Source organism: Amblyraja radiata, chromosome 10 (assembly GCF_010909765.2).
Source record: "Amblyraja radiata isolate CabotCenter1 chromosome 10, sAmbRad1.1.pri, whole genome shotgun sequence".
Lineage (NCBI taxonomy): Eukaryota > Metazoa > Chordata > Chondrichthyes > Rajiformes > Rajidae > Amblyraja > Amblyraja radiata.
Window position 1 is genome coordinate 19,133,064 of NC_045965.1, and position 12,474 is coordinate 19,145,537.

The 12,474-nt window shown below is 40.0% G+C and overlaps 1 protein-coding gene across 11 annotated transcripts in view; it reads right to left on the reverse strand.

Moving 5' to 3' along the window:
- The window catches only part of dock7 (dedicator of cytokinesis 7), a 132,244-nt gene that overhangs the window by 42,619 nt on the left and 77,151 nt on the right, over positions 1 to 12,474 (reverse strand). For 9 of the 11 annotated variants that reach the window (XM_033028261.1, XM_033028260.1, XM_033028259.1 and 6 more), the window contains 7 exons: positions 8,881 to 8,967; positions 7,914 to 8,009; positions 4,842 to 4,982; positions 3,933 to 4,046; positions 2,888 to 3,058; positions 1,675 to 1,814; positions 319 to 488 (listed from right to left, as the gene is read on the reverse strand). In XM_033028261.1, the coding sequence (XP_032884152.1) occupies positions 319 to 488; positions 1,675 to 1,814; positions 2,888 to 3,058; positions 3,933 to 4,046; positions 4,842 to 4,982; positions 7,914 to 8,009; positions 8,881 to 8,967 (919 nt within the window). The remainder of the gene's footprint in view (positions 1 to 318; positions 489 to 1,674; positions 1,815 to 2,887; positions 3,059 to 3,932; positions 4,047 to 4,841; positions 4,983 to 7,913; positions 8,010 to 8,880; positions 8,968 to 12,474) is intronic. The other 2 variants (XM_033028263.1, XM_033028258.1) reach the window with 1 other exon arrangement.

The window sequence follows — 12,474 nt, forward strand, 5'->3', positions numbered from 1 at the left end:
GCCACCTGCACTTCCTTGTACCTCCGCAGCAAAAAGCTTTCTTATGGAACAAGTATTTAGAGTTGGAATTGCATTGCATCAATTGCATTTTAAAAGGAGCTGGACAAATATTTGAAAGTTTAAAAATTGCAGAATAGTAGGGGAAGATCAGTAGGCCAGCTGGATTGCTCTTAATAGACTCATTAGATGGGCCACAGAATTGAATCAATCCTTCCATGTTGTTTCTGTCATTCTTAGAAACTTACAAAATTCTTAAGGGGTTGGACAGGCTAGATACTAAAGATGTTATAAAGTGCTGCAGCAAATTGATTAAATTACCTGTGAAATCATAAAGCTGCGGTACAGTTTCCATAATGATGCCAATGAGCGGTAAGTATAACATTGCCACACGAGCTTTCACATCTGGGTCTGCATACCGAGGATCTGAATCATGACTCGACAGCAAGTTGTGAACAACACTGATGACCTTCTTGTGTAATCCAAACAAGCTGTAAAATGGTAGATTATTGGTAAAGGTTATCCAAACTACACCAACCTCATTAAGGAGACAGATTTGTTGTCAAGAGACAGTTACAGAGGCAGGTAAAAAATATTTACATATTATCCTCCGAAATTCACTTCAAAAATAAATCACAGTTATAACCAACCATTTTGGTTCATTCTTTTCCTGCTCTCATCTTTTTCTTTAAAGGTGCATCAATAACATTGGGACAATTCTGAATGTAGCAGTAGGATGGAGAAGTATTATTGGTTAATGCTGAATACAGTCGAACCTCGTTATTGCAGACCTCTTTATAACATATTTCGGTTGTAGAGGGCTCAGGCATCTGTTCATGATGGTGGTTTGCAGGCTGCGTGCAGCGCTGCGTTGGGCAAGGGACAGGCAGCAGACGGGAGAGAGCAGGCAGTAAAACATGGTCAAGGGTTACAGCGGCTGCAACAAAGCAAGACCCTGGGGTGTTGGATGCAGATGCAGCACCCGTCGCTGTAACGCATGCGTCAGTAAGCTGTTAAGAGCACGAGGCTCCGATTGCACCCCCCCCCCCCCCGCCCCCCACCAGGTTATCCAAAGAGCTGGCGCCACGTGGCGTGCTTCCGATTGTGAGATCGGAGAGAGCAAGCAACATGAAAGTGGTGGGAATCCCAGGCCATACCTGTTGCACCACATGTAGGGTCGGGGCTCTGCAGCTCCCAGGCCTGTGAATTCCCCCTGGATTAACCCCCCCCCCCCCCAAATCCCCCAGCGAGGTCGGGTAGTTTCCTCCCACCCGCCTCGAGTTAAACGAGTTGATATTTACCTTCCCTCACTCGGTTATAGGGGACATCGGCAATAACGGACACAATTCCCCCTCCATATTGTCCGTTATAACATGGGTTTATTATATTCCCATATTTAACATCCACCCACATCTAGTTAAGCAATACAACTCATTAGAATTAGATTCAGTTCTAAGTTCAGTTTCTAAAATCCCTTTTGTGCCAAGTTCACAATTTTGGTGAAATTGCCGAGTGAACAGAAGAGGAAAGTAGTTGTCTAGAAATTCGCCCTGGTCAGCATTGCAGAAATAAAATTGTATACTACATCCCCACTGCTCTGGAGAAGGATACTTTCTTTGACATGTAACAGTAACCTGTGTGCAAACATGCTATGAACATGCACATTTTCCAACTTACCCCTCTGCCTCTGGGTCTAGAATAAGTGTTAACTCAGTGAGCACAAGGCCTGCTGGGTAATGCTGCTGGCGGAATGGGACTGACAACTCAAACATATTTGCAATCTTCTGGTCTTGGACAATCGTAGAAAACCCAGAGCTCTAGAGAATTCAACACAATAGAATGAATTACATCATGCAAATCAACCCTACCCATTTTTCTATCCTTGTTCCTACATACATTTATTTTCACTTACTCAAAAACATCTTTTGATCCTTTTTTTGAATATAATAGATTTGAGTCCATTGCCTCTCAAACACGAGTGTAAAACAGTTTCTCTTGTCACTTATTGAAACGTCATTCATCCAATTATGTCCATTTTCCTCTAATCCAGTTCATTCATTTGCAAGAAGCACATTGTTTCTTCCTAACCTTTCCCATTATTTCATAATTTAGAACACCTCTAACAAATTATCCCTGTAATATTTCCTGAGTAAAAAAATATTTATTCTTTTCATTTTTTATTTTCAGTATCAGACAGCAGCCTAACAAATCCATATTTCACCAAATTTGCTCAACACTGTTCCAGAAGGGTAAATTGCAATAAAGACACACCTCAACCATGATTTTACCTACATTTTATAGGAATTATCCATTACATCCTCTGTTCCATATTTTTTTTTTTCACATTTACTCATAATTACCAGGTAATCGATTACATTTCTAAGGCCTTATCCATGTTAAATATCCCTTCTAATATTTTTCGAACCCAATTCCAAACTTCCCAGCTCTTCTAAATCATCCACCATACAGTTAACCCACTTTTAGTTAATTTCTTTTAAATTTACAATCTCAATTTAAGCACATTGATTTTAAAAAAAACGTTTTTTTTGTCATCCATGCATTTTATTGGCTTCTCATTAAAAGTTTCTAAAGTACCTTTGCAAATCCAAAGCCTACCGCCTTTAACGTTACTGATATAATCGCAGTGGTCTCACAACAGAATCCTGTGAGACATCATGAAATAAATTTTCAACCATTCTGATCCACTGGTCTTAGCTTCAGATTTGTTTCCTCCCTACCAATATCTTTTCAATCCACTTTGCCTACTTACCATTAATTCCACATCCCTAATCTTTCTGAATAATCTTATCCAATTATCTCCTGTCTGCTGCCTTGTTCAATGCTTGTTTTGTTTTAAAGTTTCAAATCAATTCCCAGTAAAGAAATCTACCTGACTAGTTGCAGACGACACGGAGGGGGATGGAGAGGATGGAGGCGTGAGGAGGCTGCATGGCAAATTCAGTGTGACGTAATGTTCATGACTACAAACGATCCGCAGAAAGTCTAATCTCAGTGATACAAGCATACTTGGTGTCTGCAATGCATAGAGCTTTGAGGAAACCTGCACAGAACAGATAAACAGCAGATACAATTTTTATAAAGACATGGAAATCATTGTAAAATGGTAAAGTCAAACAATACATATCTACAATTAAAATAAATAATATTTGACATATTATTAGTCACCATGAATATATTTTCCTGTCACGGTGGATGTGTGTGTATGTGTGTGTGTATATGTGTGTGTGTGTGTGTGTATGTGTGTGTGTGTGTGTACGTGTGTGTGTGTGTGTGTGTGTGTGTGTGTGTGTGTGTGTGTAAGTGTGTGTGTGTGTGTGTGTGTGTATGTGTGTGTGTGTGTGTGTGTGTGTGTGTGTGTGTGTGTGTGTGTGTGTGTGTGTGTGTGTGTGTGTACGTGTGTGTGTGTGTGTATGTTGTCAGCCATGATTTGCCAACAGTGGTAATATTTCATGGAATTATTTCCAAATGGGAACATGAAAGGATGATTTGCTATAATGCAATTTCTTTCTTTCTGTTAATCTGCATAAGTGACTTAAAATTCATTTTAAGATTACATTTTTTTTAAAGTGATGACTTATTTAATAACTTCAGAAAGCTATTTCCTGGGCAATTTGGTCTGCTTCATCTGTATTTAAAATTTAGTTTTCTGTTTGGAAAGGCTATGGAAGTTTATGGGTGGTTGAACACTAACATTTCTAATTTCATTCAGTGGGGTCAACATGAACAAGTCAAATGGAACCATGGTTAACTGCTGTTGTGCTTGATGTCAGTTATTTTTTGCGGAACAAGGAACAAGGAACAAGGAACAAATCTGGATTTTTTTACATGTACAGCTTGGTATCAAACTTGCAACTAACTTTATCTTTTGTATCATGGGGCAGAGACAAAAAGTAGGTCATCATAATTTCCAATACCTGCTTCCAATAGGTTTTGATGAGAGAAAAGACAAAGCCACGATCCATCACAGAAAACAGGTCGTTGAGAAAAAATGCAATACTGATGTTTAATCTCTCAATCAGTTCTACATCCTAAAAACAAAGGACTCATTAGTTGCACCATCAGCATCCTTCTGCAAATCTTAATTTGGTAAATAATACCGAATGAATACAGTAAAATCCTGTCACTAGAACCCAGAGCTGGAAAGAGAAAATTTATATTTTCATTTTGCCCCCACTCTTAGGACTGGAGTTATGGCTGGATTATCTGTTATTTACCCCCATCCCCTCCCCCCCCCCTGTTCCCACTGTTTTTCAAAATGTCTCTCCTTTTCTGAAAGCACGCTTTTCCAGCCAGCATCCTGCCTGTCCAATGCAGCCTTCATCATGTTGTTCAAGAAGGAACTGCAGATGCTGGAAGATCGAAGGTACACAAAAATGCTGGAGAAACTCAGCGGGTGCAGCAGCATCTATGGAGCGAAGGAAATTAAATTGGTAAATAATACCGAATCTGAGTCTGAAGAAGGGTTTTGGCCCGAAACGTCGCCTATTTCCTTCGCTCCATAGATGCTGCTGCACCCGCTGAGTTTCTCCAGCATTTTTGTGTACCTGCAGCCTTCATCATGCCTGCTCAACTATGAAAAGCTGCATGTGCAATCATAACCAAACTCCAATTATTTTGTTGCCTTATATTGACCCAACACCTGCAGGATAGAAATCAGAAACAGAAATCATATTTTGTTTCTCCTCTTCTTAGCCTGTAAATAACTAACTGATGATCTGACTGAGGTCAGTTAAGGCAGCAAAGATCACTAATCAAATTTGATTTTATCACATCCGTACTTTCAGGCAACTGAAAATTGAAATAAGAATGTATTCAGTCCTTACCTTTTGAAACCTTGTAACAATATCTCCTGTGATCATGCTGACCAGTGCAGCAATATCATCCATGAATCTTTCTGGAAATCGAGCTTTTCTCAGGATGTCAAGTTTATCAGAAAAATATAAATGGTGCACCATGCTTTTCACCTGTTTAATCAACAACAAATTAAACAGCATTAACCCAGATATATTTTAGTGATTTTAAAAGAAGAATTTTCAGAATACTTCAGGCTCTGTATGGGTGCCAATGGACCCAATGGCAAATCTAAATTGTGAAAGCAGGAAAAGATTATTTGGACCCAAAAGCCTCCCTATTATTGATTACCCCAAGCTCATTTAACTTGCATTATTTCTCAATTAATGGGGCTGTCCCACTGTACGAGCTAATTCAAGAGTTCTCCCGAGTTTCCCCTGATTCGAACTCGGAGAATTACGGTAATAGCCGCTCGTAGGTACTCGGGGCTCTCGTGGACATTTTTCAACATGTTGAAAAATCTTCACGAGTCTTCACGAGCTTACCGCGTTTCCCGAGTACCTGCAGTTAGCGTTACGAGCCGCTAAGAGACGTCCCGAGTTCCGACGTACCCGCTCCGTACATTCTACGTGCTAACCAGGGGTTTTTTTTTTTTTAAACTCGGGAGAGCTCTTGAATTACCTCGTACAGTGGGAAAGGCCCTTTATTCCCTTATCAAACATATAACTATTTATGTCGTTGATATACTTATACCCTCCACATCCATTAATTTCCCTTGAAACTTATTGCCTACTACTTTGAAAGGATTAGGGAAGGAAGGAAAATTATTTTTACTCATTAATTAGTTTCCTGATAATATAAAATAAGAGTTTAAAATAAGAAGTACGGTCACTATCTTGCAGAAGTTAATTGGGTAATTTTGAACTCTTTTGAAAGAGTACAGAGGAATCTAAAATTTGAGAGCATGGGTTTAGGGTATTGGGCAAGAGATATCGGAGGGATCTGAAGAAATAACTTTTCACCAAGACGGTAGATGGTATCTGGAAAATACCAACTACCTGAGAGGGTGATGGAATGGAATGTATTACTTTATTGCTAAGGCACAGGCACAGTGAATTTTTTTGTTTGCATACCCAAGGTATGCAAACTTAATTTTTGAATTAAGGGACCGTCACAATATTTAACAAGTATCCAGACAAGAAGTTACCTATAAAGCCATGGAGCCATGAGCTGGTAATTGGGATGAGTCAATATGGTGTTTGATTGACAATATGGACGTAAAAGACTGAGTGGCCTATTTCTGTGCTGTACAACGTTCACTGACTTCCCACTACAATTACATTTTTCAAATTTTCAATTGGAACAAGTCAAGAGTGTTTTATTGTCATATGTCCCAGATAGAACAATCAAACTCTTACTTGCTGCAGCTCAACAGAAAATGTAAACATAATACACTGTAAACAATATAATAAACAAGAGAAAAATAAGTTCAATGTGTATATATGCACATACTCACAAGTACACACATATCACACACATACATACACACACACACACAAACAATAGTAGTGCAATAATAATGATAGTCTATTGTAGTTCAGAGCTTATTTGAGGTTTAAGTGTTTAATAGCCTGATGGCTGTAGGGAAGAAGCTGTTCCTGAACCTGGACTTTACAGTTTTCAGGCTCCTGTACCTTCTTCCCGATGGCAGGGGTGAAATGAGTGTGTGGCCGGGATGGTGTGGGTCTCTGATGATGCTGGCTGCCTTTTTGAGGCAGCGACTCCGATAAATCCCTTTGATGGTGGGGAGGTCAGAGCCGGTGATGGACTGGGCAGTGTTCACAAAGTTTTGCTGTCTTTTCCGCTCCTGGGCGTTCAAGTTGCCAAACCAGGCCATGATGCAACCAGTCAATATGCTCTCTACTGTACTTAAGAAGGAAAATCAAAGGTACACAAAAATGCTGGAGAAACTCAGTGGGTGCAGTAGCATCTATGGAGCGAAGGAAATAGGCAACGTTTCGGGTCTGAAGAAGGGTTTCGGCCCGAAACGTTGCCTATTTCCTTCGCTCCTTAGATGCTGCTGCACCCGCTGAGTTTCTCCAGCATTTTTGTGTACCTTCCTGCTCTCTACTGTACGCCTGTAGAAGTTCAAGAGAATCCTCTCTGACAGACCGAATCTCTGTAATCTTCTCAGGAAGTAGAGGCATTGATGTGCTTTATTTATAATTACATCAGTGTGCTGGGTCCAGGGAAGATCTTTGGAAATATGCACCCCCAGGAATTTGAAGCTTTTGACTGTCTCCACCACTCTCTCCACCATTGATATAAACAGGATTGTGGGTCCTCGTCATCCTTTCTCTCCAAAAGTCCACAATCAGTTCATTGGTTTTACTGATGTTGAGAGCCAGATTATTGTGCTGGCATCATTTGGTCAATCGGTCGATCTCACTTCTATACTCTGACTCATCACTATCTGTAATTCGTCCAACAATGGGGCTGTCGTCGGTAAACTTGAAGATGGAGTTCCCACTGTGTCTGGCTACACAGTCATGAGAGTGTAGAGTGAGTAGAGCAGGGGGCTGAGCACGCAGCCTTGAGGTGTTCCTGTACTGATTGTTAATGAGGATGAAGTGTTTCTGCCAATTCGAACAGACTCTGGTCTGTGGATGAGGAAGTCGAGGTTCCAATTGCAGGGATGCGCTGAGACCCAGTTCCGTGAGCTTGGTAACCAGCTTGGAGGAGATGATGCTATAAACAACAGCCTGACATAAGTGTTTTTATTGTCCAAGTGGTCCTGTGCGGAGTGGCGAGCCAGTGAGATCGCATCCTCCGTTGACCTGTTGTGACGGTAGGCGAACTGTAGTGGGTCGAGGTTCTTGTTGAGGTAGGAGTTGATGAAAACATGAAGGCGGCTTACAAATGAGAACATTCTGGTTAAGGTAAGGGGAAGAGGAATAGGTTCATTCAAGTTTCAGATATCTTTAAAATCCAGAACAACATTCTCGTTTACTTCAATTGAGAATGAACTCTTCAATAATCGTCAATAGAATTTGGGTTTTAAAACTTTTAACCAGTGTTTCAGAGATCTTGTCTGGCTTACTCACCATTAATTCAAAGAAGAACCAAGCTTGATGGATGGCAGTTTCACGCACACTCCCACTGCTCACAACCCATTGTAGGGCCAGCTCCTCATGCAATAGCTGTGTTACACAAGTCACACAACACAGTAAGCATTAAAACTTATTCCAACATGATACTTTAAAAATAAAGAATAAGGTATTAATGCTGCCAGATCTCAACCATTTACAAAGAGATAACGACTATTATTTGAGCTTTTCCTGGTTTAACATTTTTGGAAGAAATGTCTATGTTTGTATATGTACAATATCCAGAATCTATTTGTAAAATATTCAAGTATTAAGTTGTAGCTTTATCAGAGAAATAGGAGATCCAACACAGTTTTTTAATCAATATTCATGCTTGAGAGAATATTGAGTGGGTTAAGGTAGGAGGGAATTCCATTATAAATGGTAATCCCGCATTGCAGAGAATTATATTTAATTATTATTAATTTTGTAAACATTTTGATAGTCCCTACCACCAATTTAAATCGCTCGGGAATCAAATGAATCAGCCACTGCTGTAACTGTGAAAGTTCAACGTCAGAGAAATGTTGTCGCTGTTAATAATTAATTGTGACCTACAAATGTCTATTTGTTCAAGTTATGTCCCAATATTAATAACAAGCTCTAATATGGAGTTATTTAAATGTATATAAGTCTGATTCATCTTTTTGTCTGCAATTCTGTATGAACTGAATCTATTTCAAGTTGGTTGATTTTTGTAACACTCGTGCATTCCAATTAGGTATTGGGTAACACATAAACTGGGTACAATCAATATAGTCCACAGATTCTGCAACTAATTCTCCCACAAAGCCCAACTTGATCTCGGTCTAAATTGCAATCTATTAAATCTGAGAAAGTAGAGCTGGAGGCTATATTTAAGATTTCCTGAGATATATTTATCCAACATTCCTTATGTGGCCCACACAACAGTACCATCCACTACCTTCTTAGTTGGCAATCGTCCCGTTAACGTTTGTAAAAAACTTGTACTCTCGGTATGCGATGACATGCGATTACTTCGATCCATGGCCTATGGAATGGAATGAATGTTGGTAACAGATTGGTGATGGAAGAGGTGGCACAAACGAATGTATTAATTTAAACAGACAAGAGTTGGAAGCATAGAATGGCTGCAATCAAATAACACACAAAAGAAAATGATTGTAATTTCTCGTCCATAAGATGGGTTATACTTTTACTCATTCCTGAAACTGAAATGACAGCAGATCAAGGGGATGATTTGTGCATTAAGTCCTTACAAGAATGTTTTTAATTGAAAATGTTAATTATTTCTTATGGGAGATGGAAAGTTAAGACACAGTATTTCATACATTTTCCACCAATATACAACTAAACATTAATTCATCGTGTTCTTTGCATTTACTGGATTGATGATACATTGTACCTTCCCATCATACTTAAAAAGTAAACTCTCTCCCTGATACTTAATTATCATTTTCTGAATACATTTTAATCACTCCAACTGCTTTAAGTTGATGATTTTTTTGTCAGAAATTTAAAGAAAACAGGCCGGTCTTATGATGCAGAGAAGGAGTAGCATTGGAGAAAACAAAGGGAATGCCACACAAATCCAGGTCACATTATATATAGGAGAGGATGGTGTATGCCTGTTAATCTCGACTGATCTGTCTGGAAGACGTATATGTTGAGGGAGGATGGTGCAGAAATAAGTCATAGAATCGGAGACCAGGAGAAAATAAGTCGTCGAGCAGGAGGAAGAAAGGTCTCGACCCGAAACGTCACCCATTCCTTCACTCCAGAGCTGCTGCCTGTCTCGCTGAGTTACTCCATTTTGGTTGATATGTTAAGGGAGCTCCATATGCCAAAGAAGTGAAAGAATAATCATTTGCCGAACACAGCACCTACTGGCAATGTGCAATAAAAGAAAATGTTGGAAAACCTCAGCAGCTCCAGCAGCATGTGTGGATTGAGAAAACCAAAATTAACGTTATAGCTGTTGAGTGTGAATTCAATATCAAATCTAGAAGATTGCAATGTGGCAACATGAAGATGCTATTCCTCAAGCTTGCATTGGGTATCAATATAACAATGCAGGAGGCATAGATAGATAGACCAGAGCTAAAATGGGATGGAGAATTAAAGTGGCACACAACAATAAATTCTGAGTTGCTCCACTGGGCTGAAGTAGGTGCTGCATCCATCCTTTTATCCCTTCTCTTCCTTCCATCCAGTCAATCCAAACTGACCTTCCAGGCAAAGCAGCGATTCACTTGTAGTTCTTTCAGCTAAGTGCACTGTATTCGCTGCACATGATATGATCTCCACTACACCGGATAAACCAAATGCTGTTAGGCGATTGCTTTGCAGAGCACCAGTTAGTCAGCGGGGAACTACCTCTTGCCTGCCATCTTAACTCTTCATCCCACTCGCACTCTGACCCATCTGTCTCTGGCTTCCTGCACTGTTGAATTGATATACACAAAGTAAGGTTGAGGAATAGCACCTCATCTTCCGTCTGGGCCTGTTACTGTTTTCTAGACTCAATATCAAACTCAATGACTTCAGTGAACTCACTTTCTGCTGTAGATAATCTGTAATATAAACTCAGTTCTCTCTCTCCATCTAACCTGCTGAGCATTTCCCACAACTCTGTCTTTCCCATCGGATTCTCCCTCTAACTGCATCGTCTTGTCAGAGATATCCTCATCGTTTCCTCACCCTCTGCAACTTAAAGGAAACCTATTTTCTCTTTTTCACCTATACCTACTCTGTTCAGTCCGCCTAACCTACCTGATCTCCCGGTTCCTCAGCACTTTAACTACCCCTCCCATTCCCAATGTGACCTTTCTGTCCTGGGCCTCCTCCATTGTCATAGTGAGGCCCAGTGCAAATTGGAGGAACAGCACCTCATATTTTGCTTGGGTAGCTTACACTTCAGCGGTATGAACATTGACTTCTCTAACTTCAAGTAGCCCTTGCTTTCCCTCTCTCTCTATCCCCTCCCCATTCTCCCACCAGTCTTACTCTGACTACATTTTATCTCTGTACCGCCCACTCCCGACATCAGTCTGAAGAAGGGTCTCGACCCGAAACGTCACCCATTCCTTCTCTCCAGAAATGCTGCCTGTCCCGCTGAGTTACTCCAGCATTTTGTGTCTACCTTCTCTTTTCCAACTTCATAAGATCATAAGTGATAGGAGCAGAATTAGGCCATTCTTCCCATCAAGTCTACTCCATCATTCAATCATGGTTGATCTATCTCTCCCGCCTAACCCCAATCTCCTGGCTTGTCCCCATAACCTCCGACACCCATACTAATCAAGAAATGCTGAGAGAACTAATCAAGAAGTTCTGACAAAGGTCTTCAACCTGAAACATTAACTTTCTCTTTCGAAGATGCTGCCCAATCTCTAGATTACTAATATATTAAATAGAAAATAGGAGCAGGGGGCCATTTGGTCCTCCGAGCCTGCATCGCCATTCATTGTGATCATGGCTGATCATCCACAATCAGTAACCCGTGCCTGCCTTCTCCCCATATCCCTTGATTCCACTCGCCCATAGATCTCCATCTAACTCTATTTTAAATTCATCGATTGAATTGGCCTCTCCTGCCTTCTGTGACAGAGAATGCCACAAATTCACAACTCTTGGGTGAAAAAGTTTTTTTCTCATCTCAGTTTTAAATGCCCCCCCACCCCCCTCTCGCCACCTTTCCCCATTCTCCACAAATTAGGACAAGTTTGTGTTCTCATATTTCCAGTTCTGATGAAAAGTCATCTGAGATATTAAATGTTTCTCTCTCCATGAATGTTGCCTAACCTACTGGGCATTTTCAGCATTTTCTGCATCACTATCCATAACTTACAAACTTTTCTCTTCCTCCTAAATACCTTAATCCAAACCAGAAGTTCAAAACTGTAATGTTTTTGCCTGCTCAGTCTTCTTAGCAGGAACATCATATTCAGAAAGTCATTTTATGTTAAGCAGAATCAGCCTGAGATTATAAAATTTCTGGATGCAAAAGGAATCAAAAGATATGGAGAGAAAGTAGAAATGTAATCCCATTGAATGGTAAATGAGGCTTAACAGGTTAAATGGCCTCCTTTTGTTCCTATTCCTGAAATCATTATGCCCTGTGATCTTCATGGTTTTGAAACCCAAGGTTAGTACTATCAAATCATTACATTCAATTTTATTCATTCTGATCCTCTTTAAGGATTCCCAATGAAAACTATGTAAATCGATTTTCTTTGCTTAAGAATAATTATCTGGATGCTTTTCTAAACACTATTCAAATATCCAATGAAGATAAGTTAAAAATGTGAAAATACCATGCAGCCAATTTTGAAAAATGTTATTTTACACATGAACCTCCACAGTCATTTGGTACTGAGGTATTTTCTACCACAATTCCTAAGTACTGGTTTAATCATGACAAAGTGCTTTTTAATGATTTTTTTAAAAGTTTTTTAATTTAGAGATACAACGCGGAAACAGGCCCTTTCGGCCCACCGAGTCCGTGCCGACCAGCGATCCCCGCACATTAACACTA